General features: G+C 40.2%; 1 protein-coding gene across 1 annotated transcript in view; it reads left to right on the top strand.

Moving 5' to 3' along the window:
• The window catches only part of eef2k (eukaryotic elongation factor 2 kinase), a 36,648-nt gene extending 25,398 nt beyond the window's left edge, over window positions 1-11,250 (top strand). The window contains exons 12-19 of the mRNA XM_079577318.1: window positions 1,254-1,331; window positions 3,177-3,233; window positions 3,569-3,646; window positions 6,459-6,590; window positions 7,446-7,634; window positions 8,801-8,925; window positions 9,895-10,073; window positions 10,847-11,250. Coding sequence (XP_079433444.1) covers window positions 1,254-1,331; window positions 3,177-3,233; window positions 3,569-3,646; window positions 6,459-6,590; window positions 7,446-7,634; window positions 8,801-8,925; window positions 9,895-10,073; window positions 10,847-10,959 — 951 coding nt within the window. The 3' untranslated portion in view covers window positions 10,960-11,250. The remainder of the gene's footprint in view (window positions 1-1,253; window positions 1,332-3,176; window positions 3,234-3,568; window positions 3,647-6,458; window positions 6,591-7,445; window positions 7,635-8,800; window positions 8,926-9,894; window positions 10,074-10,846) is intronic.
• The last annotated feature ends 1,107 nt before the right edge of the window (window positions 11,251-12,357 follow it).

Genomic DNA, 12,357 nt, shown 5'->3' with positions numbered 1-12,357 from the left:
GAGCTCGAGGATGATAAACCTAAAGGCTTATTGAGAAGTTTTACTTTTGAGAGCAGACAAAGAATACTCCCATCCTTGAACCGCCACCTTAACGTGGTGGAGGGGTTTGAGCACCTGAATGATCCTGGAGCTCTGTTGTCGGGGGCTTCGTGCCCCTGGTAGGGTCTCCCAGGGCAAACAGGTCCTAGATGACGGGTGAGACAAAGAGCGGGTCAGACGCCCCTTATGAGAGACCAACAGGCCCGGTTAATCGTGAGGCCGTCCTTCTGTGGACCCACCACCTGTAGGGGGAGCCATAGGGGCTGGTGCAATGTGATTTGCCCGGAAACGGACAAGTGGAAGAAGATTGATGTATGGACAAAGAATATTTAAAGCAGAAAAAGCATTTTTGATGGGTCTTATTGTCGGCTATATTATGAATCTTATTATTAATGAGCAGAACTCTGAGCAGTTTTCTTAATATGAAAGATCAGGAGACCTTTGTTATTTCCAATAAAATCAATTAAAATCATAATCGTCCAAACTGAGTAAAAAAATCAAGATTTTATTATTTGTTCACATCGCTCAGCCCTAATCCAGGCATTTAATAATGGAAAGGATGAGAAGTTATTTGGTAAATGGTGGCAAACTTAGTCTATTTTATTTACTCTGACATGCAAACTAAACTCTCCCTTTACAATGCTTGTTTTATGATGTTTTGTCCTTAAATGTTATTATAAAGCCTTAAAGGGACTATGCGGAGTTTAAAAATGTTAAAATTATGTATTATCCTCCCCTAACTAAATATGTGCTGATTTTCTTTCTGCGTTGTGACTTGAAACGTAGGTCAAACATTCATTAAAGCTGTCGTCAAATAAAGCTGTTATTTACTGTCCTCGAGCGACACGGTGTAAGTCCCCGAGTTACAATAACAGGCTCGTCTTTTCCCCGGCGAGTTCATGTTTTCTCTCCCTGCGGATTAAATATTTAAAAAGTGATAGGGTCGTGTTTTCACAGCCTCCTAACGCTCTGGAGCCAAACAAAGACAGACTCTGTGTCAACAAACATCGTCCTAAAAGCGGATCGAGTCTAAATAAATGAGTCGCTGTAATGGATCCTCAAGAGGAATGTTTTATTTAGTCCTAATATCCACAGAAAGATCCTACATTTAAATGGATAAAGACTGTAATGCATATTTAGATTGATCATTTTAGATTTTCCCGAGCCTCTAAAGTTGCCGGTTCAAACGAGTTTTTGTTTGTTTTCTTCTGCAGGACTCGGAAAACGGAGGCGACAGCGGGTATCCGAGCGAGCGCCGGAGCGAGGGAGACCCCAATGACCACGTAGACGGGGTAGGCAAGAACATTAATCAACATTACTCACAAATAAAACTACCTTTTTATCATATGTTTAAGAGAAGATTTCAAAAAGATGCAGAGATTATCTTCCTATCGGGTGTAATGGTGTGAAAATGTCACGTTTTGTCTCCACATCATCTTTATTCACCATTTAATTAGAAAGTTTACTGTCTATTATATAGATTTAAAGGTTGTTCCCGACCTTTTTCATGGCTATGTTCTTTACTCCTATCTTTTTTTTTGTAATTTGTATATTTATTCATTTTCTAGGTGGTGCATGAATCACTATAGTGTATATTATGTATACCACAATATGAGGATAGATAAAGAAATATATAGAGCTATAGGTATCAGGGCTGCAAACACACTAGGCGATGCCACACTCGCATCGCAGCATCACCGAAGTCCTCGTCAACAAATTTCTTGACAAATATCATGTTGAAAGGTTCAGTGATATATCACAACACTGCGGCCACTGCAGCATTGCTCAGCCACATCACATTTCACAAACCATTTCCCTATCGTCCAGCCCCAACACATATATATATAATATACTATATATATCTATATACTTATGTGCATACATGCATGCACACGTAAATCAGTAACCTAATGCCGTCAGTCTGTTGGGCTCGTTCTTTACTCCTATCTCCTGTTCGATATATTGAGGCCAGTGTTAATTTCGTCGTCTAAAATATTTAGTCTTCATTTTAGTCAAAGTGTAATTTTTGATGACTAAAATTGGACTAAAGCTAAATTAAAAGTTTCTCATGAGACGAAAACTATGACTAAAATGTCCAGATATTTTAGTCGACTAAAATAAGACTAAATAATAAGAAGAAGAAGAACTAAAATTAGAAATTAGAAATAAAAATGAAAGGGAGAGACTAAAATCATCCAAACTTCTATTGAGCGTCTGAAAGAGCCTCAGATCATGTAAATTCAAAGCCAAAGGATCAGCTCTGAGCTTTGTTCATGTGGAGCAGCTCCATGAAGTCGAGGAACAAGATTAAATATGATTATCATGAATATTATCAATGCAAAGTCGACTAAATTCTTCTTAAATTTAGTCGACTCAATTTACTTGCAATTTTAGTCGACTAAAACTAGACTAAAATCGAATTACATTTTCGTCAAAAGACTAAGACTAAAACTAAATGAAAATATGTTGTCAAAATTAACAGATTGAGGCAAGAAAGTATCTCAATAAACGATGTCATTGATAAAAATAATAATGCATTGGTTTTATATAGTGCTTTTCTGGACACTCAAAGACGCTTTACATTGCACTATTCATTCACTCTATACTATTGTAGTACCTGTATCTGTAAAGCTGGGGTGCCTAAAGTGGGGCTGAGAATGACCTACTTTAATACCAACTCTCTCCCATTCATTCCCAATGGTAGATATGGATGCAGTACACTTTTTGACCACCAGTGTCAAATTGGGGGCGCTGTTTCACTCCTTTCGGAAAGTTAAGGAAACACTGTTGTGGTGTCTTGTTGTTTATCAATCACACGGTCGTATCAGTTTTCCAACTTTTATTGCAAATATCGTTGACATCAACAAAGGAACATGTTAAAGATTGACTGATAAAAGAATTTATGCTGAACTGACACTTTAAAAATGATCTAATGAGGCATTTTCTTTCATTACACCCCTTTGGATTTTACTCTTTGGATTTCTGCATCTATTGCCTAAAACTCTTAACCCATTTATCCGCAGGTCTCTCTGTCTCCTAACCCGATTTCCCCCCTGTAGCTTCAGCTCCTCGGTGACGCTCTCTTTCCTTTAATTCAGTTTTCAGCAGGTTTTAAACTGTTGCATGTCGTACCACAGGGTCATCACCGCCAGCACAGGCACTACTCCGAGTCGGACGAGGACAGTGTCAGACGGGTAAAAGAAAATAAATCTATAGCCAAATAACCATCTTCAGTGTTGAAACATCGATCACTTTTTCCATTTTGTTCTGTCTGTAACACGAGGTAAAGTGACTCTGATTTGAAATATTAATCTTGCTTTAATGTCACGAGTTTCTCTTCATTATATTTTTAGCTTTACTGGTCTTAATTAAACTACAAAACAACATTAATATTTGGATTTCGAGTCATTTAATCTCATGATATTCCTTAATCCATCTTTCCCTCTTTGAAACTCTTAATTTTCCCCCTATTTTTTAACCTTTTTCGTGCCGTTCTTTTGTTTTTTTGTTTGTGGTTCTAACTCGTCAGAGGAAGATGGCGGCTCCGCCCAGAGTCGTTCCTAATCTTAACACTCCCGGCACTCCGGGCACACCAGACAATGAGATGGTGAATCTGCATGAGAACTGGACACATGTTTGCACATTGTATGGAAGTCTAAGGGAACCACTGGGACATCTCGGCTTTATTCACTTCTATAGATTCTACACTGTACAGGCTCGGACGTAGCAATATTTAAAGGGATTTTCCAGAGGGATGTTTTTCCTAATCCCCCCTAAAAGAGGGACAGTGAATGTTTGAGCATAAGGATCCTGAGGTCAGAAAAGGCCTAGAGCAGGGGTAGACAAGTTTTCTTGGCGGAGGGCTGATTTTCTTTATTGTAAACAGACCGAGGGCCGAAGCCACTGATGATTATCCCAAAGTAAAGCACTAAGCTAAGCTAATCCAAGTTACAAATGCTCTAGCGCCAATGGAACAAGAATAAAACACAAAATTATCTGAATTAAGAGAATAACTACTACTAGAGGTTTTATCTCATCTAAGACCAGGCCAAATACTAAAACCTTGGATTTAATCTCTTAATTCAAGTATTTGTGTCATTTCTTCCTTAAAACGATTATTATTTTTCCAGTGCAATTCCTTCAAATGCCAGTGTTGAACATCATATATGACCTCATTGGGTGTATTGACAGTATTTCTACCTTTTTTTTCCTCCCATTTAACTCTAATAATATTCAAAGATCTCTCTGATTTGTGTGATAATGTTTCTCAAAATCATCTTGAGGGCCAGTAGTTCTGTGTTGGAAGGCCGGATTTGGCCCCCAGGCCTGATGTTGCCTACCCCTGACTAGAATGTTTTAAATGAAAGTGGGCGTGTCCTGCATATGGAGCTTAAGAATAGATGTCAAAAACCTTATTATTTTGGATATTTGAAAATATCTCTCTGTAAGAATTAACCTCTTAACCCCCATCTGAACCGAGCATATTTTCTCCAGTTTGGCTTTACCCAAATATAAAAGCCTCTAAAAAATAAAGTGTCAAAAGAGCAACAAAAAGGCCACAGAAAGTAACAGAAAAGTGACAAAAAGCGATGAAAAAATGACAAAAATGTGTGATGAAAACGCAACAAAAAAGCCACAAAAGAGCAACAGAAAAGTGTCACATTTTTTGCCACATTTTCATCACTTTTTGTCAAACGCATTAAAAGTTTTTTAAAAAGTGCCGACAATACGGCAAGGAAAATTATCCGTTTAGATGAGATTTGTAGATTTGGGTAAAGCTGAACTGGAGAGGGGGTTAAGAGGTTACATGAAATGCAGAAGAAAGAGCTGGTGAAAATCTTGACTGGAGCTCCTCCTGCTGGCAACTGTAGGAAAATCTCTTTTTTAATTGTTTTATTAAGTGATAGGTAATATACAGGTATAAAGTGATGAGTATATATGACATAAAGTGCATATTTACACAAGTGAGAAGGACACAATAGAAGAGACAAATGGGATACATATGAGGAGGGAGGATTACGTGATTGGATGGATAAGTAAAACAGAGCTAAATGAAAGGGATATGATCATGTGTGACACTCCGAGCGTAAATGTTTCTTTAAAGGGCCTCATATCATTTAAATCCACTGCTAAAGAAACAGGTCTGATCATGTTTTCCTAGTGGTGACCTTTAGCTTCCATATGTTTCCGCGCCGTCTGTTGCAAATGGAGCTTTTTGCGTCTTTGCACAAATTTGTCCAACCCCAACTTTGGATAATTTCACTGTAAGGACTTGCCTCGTGTCCGTCTACTGTCGGCTACTGCACTTAAGTCGAGTTGTCAGTGTTATATTGGTCAAACAAAACAGCGAGAGTTTTAATATGTGGAAAAACCATCTGCCTCTATGTTCAGATTTTCCCCCAAATCAAATTCTCACTGATTGTTTCCACATTTGTCACTTGTTCGTTTATAAAATGTGTTGCTTTTCATGTGGATTTGAACTGTGACTAATCCAAAGGCGTGTGCTCATCATTTAGGGCCTTAAATGTTATTGAAAAGTATTACATCTAAATGTTGTGTTCCCTTAGAGACAGAACCCACTCAATGGCACTGCTCAAGTATTTATACTGCACATTTACTGCACAAATTCATCAAAAACTCTGGTCTTAGTAGGACTGGGAACTGTTGCGTTGTTTCCCGCTACCTATACTAAAACATTTGTCGTCTACAGCCAGAAAACAGGACAATAATGACTGGAAGATTTGCAAATTGACAATATCAGGTTAATCTCCAATGTCAAGAAAGGTGTAAAAAGTGGGGAGTAATTTGAGGAAAAATTGGGGCAAAAATAAGGAAAAATTATATGTAGAAATTATAATAAAATGGGCAAAAATAGCGAGAAAATGGGAAAAAATGAGGGGATATAGGGAAAATATTAGTAGTAAATATGAGCGAAAATTAGGGAAATAAATTGGAGAAACAAGAAAAAATTGGTGCAAAAATAAGAAAAATAATAATAATAAAATGGGCCAAACATTGTGCTTTTTTTTAAATATATAATAAAAATTGGGCAAAAATTGGGAAAAATATCCTTTATTTGAGCAGAAACAACCGAGTCACTTTCTTTACAAGAGCATCAACAGCATCAAAACTTGGATCCAAAGATATAACCTTTTTTTAAATATAATATTTAGGCATTAAAATGGCATTAATTTGACCCTGTGAAAGGTTTCCAAATCTTACCAAACAAAATAGACACTGATTTCTGCGTTTGTGCCACTAGAAATACAACATTTGGTTCTAAAATGGCATTAGAAGTGACATTTGTCCCGGCCCAGGATGAGCACACGCCTGTTTTCAAAGAGTAATGTCATTTTAAGAGCTTCATCATCATCATCCCCTGTGTCTAAAACTGTTGTTGTGTCTGGTCCTGTGTGCAGCTGACGGAGGAGCGCTGGAGCTTCTACCACTCCTCCAGGGCCCACGTGCACAGATCCTCGTGCGTGGCCACGGAGGTGGAGCGCCTCAGCTCCCTCCTGCAGAAGAAGATCGGGCAGTCCGTCCTCGGGAAGGTACGATTCAACTACGACTGAGGGCATTAAAAGTCACTGAGCCGAAATTTAAAGGAACAGGCCACAGTTCTTCCAGACTGAGATAGGTTCTTCCCTGAGCTTTGACGAGTTGATCCGTACCTGTCTGGTCTTTGTGCCCGTGGAAGAGCTTGGTCGCTTCTAACTTCACCCCTGTTTGGAGCTATAGGAACACACTGGGAGAGGCCATATGCTAACAACATCTTTGGTCTTTGTGCGTGACTGAGCACAAGCACAAAGACCAGACAGGTACACATCAACTCGTCTAAGCTCAGGTAAGAGCATATCTCAGTATGGAACCGGTGGCCTATTCCTCTAAGCCTTGATTGTGATTAAAAGCATTGCATAGGTTGCATTCACGTGCCATCACAACATCGTAAGCAGCCAATAAAATAGAATTGTTGAGTTGCAGCAAGCTTAGAGTCCTGTTTTGGTAATTATGGTAACCGTCGAAATGCTGTATTGTTTGACTTTATGGTTTATGGTTAATATCTCTGTAACGGCGGGTCACATGACTGTCCATAAAGGAGTCCAAAAGTGGAGACGATATTATTCAAAGGTATGTGCTTGATGTTGGTCAGACGAATGCGTTAGGTTTGTGAATTCAGTCACTTCCAAAAAAATGATCAAGGAAAACATTTTTTTTTGCTTTCCCGGCATGTTCTTGTCACTTTTTTGGTAATTTTTTGTTTAAAAGTTTCCATTGTGTCCGATTTGCTTTTGAATATCGGAACTTTCCTCGATACTGTACATAAAGCGTTGCATTAGACTTGCTGCCACCTGCACAGATCCTCTAACTCCTGCCTTTTCTTCTTCTGTGTCCCGTTCCTCCGGCAGGTGCACCTGGCGATGGTGCGGTACCACGAGGCGGGCCGTTTCTGCGAGAAGGACGAGCCGTGGGACCAGGACTCGGCGCTGTTCCACCTGGAGAGGGCAGCACTGTGCGGCGAGCTGGAGGCCATCGTCGCCCTGGGAATGGCCTTCATGCAGCTGCCGCACCACATCCTGCCCGACCTGGAGATGGAGGTAGAGAGAGAGAGACTGTTTACCTTTTTACCTGCAGCGTTTCCTATTATTACACTATACATGCTTTTCAGTCATGTGACTTTTGTTGTTATGGCGGCCATTTTGAATACCGAAGTAGATTGACAGTGGGATTTTTATGTACTCGTAATCATTGCTCAAGAAGATAGCAGGACTAAGAAGACTCCACAGTGTTTATGTGACGAAACCAGTGAGTCAGTGTTTAAGATGTTAGCATGTTACCAGTTAGCATTTAGCTTCAACAGCTCAGCTCTGACCTCTCCAAGAGAAAGCCCTGAACCACAACCATCTGGCCTTGGATACAACATGTGACAGAGGTCAGAGGTCAGAGCTGTTACTGTAGTATTTCCTCAGTGGTCATAGATGCCACACATGTGTTGGTTGATGACAGTTGCTAACCGGTAGCATGCTAACATCTGAGCAGCTTAAACACTGACTCAAACTGAGATTCTGTTGACATGACAAACTGTAAAAATCACAGAGATCTTGAGTAGAGATATTGTGACATGTTGTAATACTGCTTAATGCTACTTCGGTATTCAAAATGGCGGCCGGAACTATGCGTGATGTCATTGGAAACGCATGTATAGTAATATTTAAGAGTCCCGTGGTGTGTATTGACGATATTAAAGGGGGGGTATTATGCAAAATAGACTTTTTCATGCTGTTATGTTATGTTATTATGTCATTCCCTCATTAAAAACATGCCTGAAGTGTTGCCTTGGCACATTCACGTATTTTTGAGTAATCTGTAAAAACTCTGATGGCGGCCATTTTAGGGATAGGTTTGCCTGAGTCCTCCTAGGAACGCCCCCACCTCCTGGAGACGCCTCCGAGCTTTCGTCACCAGCCGAGTAACCAACCACTGCTCCTCAGCAGAACCCCCTCCCCACTGATGCCACAGACAGCGTGTGGAGGGGGCGTGTCTGAAAGGGTCAGAGGTTCTTAAAGAGACAGAGGCCTATTTCAAGACATTCACTACAGCCATTTTGAGGGAGCAATTTGATACAAGGCAGTTATTCTAATTTACTGCAGTTACAGACCAACAGAAGGTTTGGTCATCATTGTAGTGTGATATAGACTGGTGCTATGTGATTGAAAAAAGCATAATACCCCCTCTTTAAAGCTTTATTGTCCGTGTTTTGCAGGACAGTGCGGGGAACAGGGCGAAGGGTTTCCGGTACCTGCTGCAGGCGGCCGAGGCGGGCGACCGGTCCAGCATGATCACCGTGGCCCGAGCCTTCGACACCGGATTCAACCTGCCCGTAGACAAGTGAGTGTGGCTGCGGCAGAGTGGTTAGCCTGTGTTGAGACAGCCATTTTGACCTTCGTCCCTCCTGTTTAGAGAATCCCCCACTTTTCCATTTAGTTTGATCTACACAGAGAACGACAAATCATCCATCAGTGTTTCACAGTTTTCTGAATCATTAACCTCTTAACTCCCACCTGAACGGATCCCATTTTCTCCAGTTTGGCTTTACCCTAATCAAAAAGCTTCTTGGGGAAAAAGCACCAAAACAGCCACAAAAAAATGAGAAGAAAACAAGGATGTAAACACAACAAAAAAGTGACAAAAATTCAACAAAAATGTGACAAAGATTAAACAAAAATGTGACAAAAACTCAACAAAAAAATGACAAAAATTAAACCAAAAAAATGACAAAAATTCAACAAAAATGTGATAAAAATTCCACAAAAATGTGACAAAAATTCAACAAAAATGTGACCAAAAAAAACAAAACATAAAAATGGTGACACAACACAGCAACAACGCGAGGAAAAAGATCGGTTTTGTGGGTCTTAGCTTTCAAATGAGGTGTTACACAGACCTATATAATGGCCAAAGAGGACAGAATGCATTTGGTTCAGGCGGGTGGTAAGAGGTTAAAGGAATTATCCCCCGCACTCTCTCCCTCTGTGCAGACTGCAAATTGTGCAGACTTTAAAGGGACACTGCGTAACATTTTGGACTATACTGTTGCCATTAGTGCAGAACATGCTCCTAATGACCAGCTCGACACAGAAAAACACTATTACTGCAGGGAATAATCAAAGAATGGATATGGATGAGGACCTAACCTGTTTTAATCTCAAATTCTACTGACTTTAGTCACATCTCCATGGAGACGGGATGGAGACGCACCCATGTAAAGATGATAGAATGACTTATGGCTGAACAATGGAGAATTTTATAAAAGAGATTTTAAACCCTTTGACCTTTTGTTGTCCTCCTCTGTGTCAGGAAGCAGAACTGGGAGGAGGCCGTGCACTGGTACGACAGCGCGCTCAACATGATGGACTTTGACGAAGGCGGGGAGTTCGACGGGACCCAGGACGAGCCGCGGTACCTGCTGCTGTCCCGAGAGGCCGAGATGTTCCAGGAGGGAGGCCACGCGCTGCAGCCGGACCCACAGAAAGCAGGTACAGCTCAAACAAGAGTCGGGAAGAATGACGAGGGTTTTAATCTCTTTACCCCTGCCTTACACAAGCACATTTTCTCCAGTTTTGCACTACCCAAATCTAAAAGCACGAAAGTGGCAAATGTGCGACAAAAAAACGGAAAAGCCACACAAGGAAACTCTGGCCTTGGAGATGATTTTGAGAAATATTTTGACCCAAATCAGATCAAATGCCTGTTAAAGTACTCTAGAAATGTGAAAAATACTGTCAATTCCTTAAAATGTCTTAGCAGAGCAGCCTTTTAGACTATAATCCTAAAGGAACACTCTAAGAATACTAAGAAATGACTTAAATCTACTTGAATTAAGAGATTAAATCTAAAGTTTGAGTGGATTTGGTCTGACCTTAAAGCAGATAAAACCTATTCTTACCAATGGAACAAGCACACGTTTTTTCTTAATTCAGATTATTTTATATAATTTCAAGTGAATAATAAATATATTTTACAGCAAAAGTTACAAACACTGACATATGTAGAAAGTGATGCTTTACTTCAATTGCTTCACTTGGAGGGTCCGGCCTTTGGTCTTTTGACGATGAAGAAAACCGGCCCTCCACCGAGCAAACTTGCCTCCCCCTGGTGTAAAATATATGTAGTTTGTGTTTCATGTATTTTAACTTTATCTTGACCTTTTTTGGTTTAAATATCCGGATATTTCGATTATTCCATGTCTTTTACGGTCAAACAGTTGTGCGTTGATCTAACTGGAGCTCTTCTTCCCGTTTCCTCGTAGGAGACCTGTTCACAGAAGCGGCTGAAGCAGCCATGGCCGCCATGAAGGGACGTTTGGCCAATCAATATTACATGAAAGCTGAGGAGGCCTGGGCGCTGATGGAGGAGGAGTGACGTGCCAACACCAGCTGTGTTTTTTTATTACCAAGGGCTGCGGCTTTGACTGGTTTACATATTTATACCTAATTCTTCTTTTTTTCGTTTGGGATGACTTTTTGAGTGAGAGCGCCCTCCTCTGGATGATCCGTGGTTTGCCTGTTCCGACCCGTGTTCTGCCTGTTTACAATGAAACGCTTGAGAGAATCACGAAAAAACAAACAAAAAACCCTATTGTTTACTTTTGTTGGTGAGTTGTTACCGATGTTTTCATGCTCTTATTGAACAAATGAATGTAAAAAGTCTAAAAAAAAATTATTAATAAATACATTGTATTGTTGATGTTTGTATTTTCATTATTGTATGAAGGGATTTGTAGGTTTTGGTGGCGTTGAGTGGAAGAAAGACCAAGTTCAAGATTGAATCAAGGTATGAAAAAGAACAGAAAATACCATTATTATTATGTCCAACTGAACCAAGTCTTAGCAATTGTGCAAAAGTTCATTTATTTCTGTAATTCAGCTTTAAATGTTAAACTAATATATGATGCCGACTCATTACATGCAAAATGACTCTACATATGTCTCTTTCTTTGCATGCAATGAGTCTGTCTTATATTAGTTTCACAGTTTAAGTTGATTAACAGAAATTAATGCACTTTTTAACAATATTCTAATTTTCGGCCTTTCACTTCTAAATGACATGATTCCATCCATTTTCTTCCGCTTTATCCGGGGCCGAGTCGCAGACAGGAGTTTCTTCTACATCTCTAGCTGCTCTGGTCTGAGCAGTTTTGAAGCCCCATTTCGACAGGACCAGACCGGACTGGAGCGGTTTGAAGGTCTTTCCACAGCCAAAAGTCAATCAATCAATCAAACTTTATTTGTAAAGCGCTTTTCATACCGAAAGGTTTCACAAAGTGCTTTACAGATTGCAACATTTAAAATAATGCGCCTGGCACAACCTCCCATATATATATTTTAGATATTAGGATTAAATAAATAGATTAGTCAGTTAAAGCTAAGCTAAAAAGGCAGGTCTTGAGCTGCTCTTAAAAACATTCTCGTTCTCTGCAGCCCTGAGCTCCTCCTCAGGTCGTTCCAGAGGCGAGGGCCGTAATATTGAGTCTTGTTGTTGACTTTAGGAATAACTAGGACACCCTGTCAGAGGAGCGAAGGGGCCGTGAAGGTTCATAAGGTAAAAGCAGTTCTGAAAGATAAGAAGGACCAAGACCATTAAGGCATTTAAAAAACATTAAAAGAACTTGTGAACCACTCAGCTCCCAAAGGGGATCCAAACCGCTTCAGTCCCAGACCACTTCAGGGGCTTGTCCTCGCTCTGATTGATCAGGCCAATACTCAGCTTGCATATTCAAAGTTTCTTTCTCTTCACAAGGCTCTATCATGACTGGTTCAC

Source organism: Gobius niger (genome assembly GCF_951799975.1).
Source record: "Gobius niger genome assembly, chromosome: 19".
Lineage (NCBI taxonomy): Eukaryota > Metazoa > Chordata > Actinopteri > Gobiiformes > Gobiidae > Gobius > Gobius niger.
This window is presented reverse-complemented; position numbering and strand designations above follow the sequence as displayed.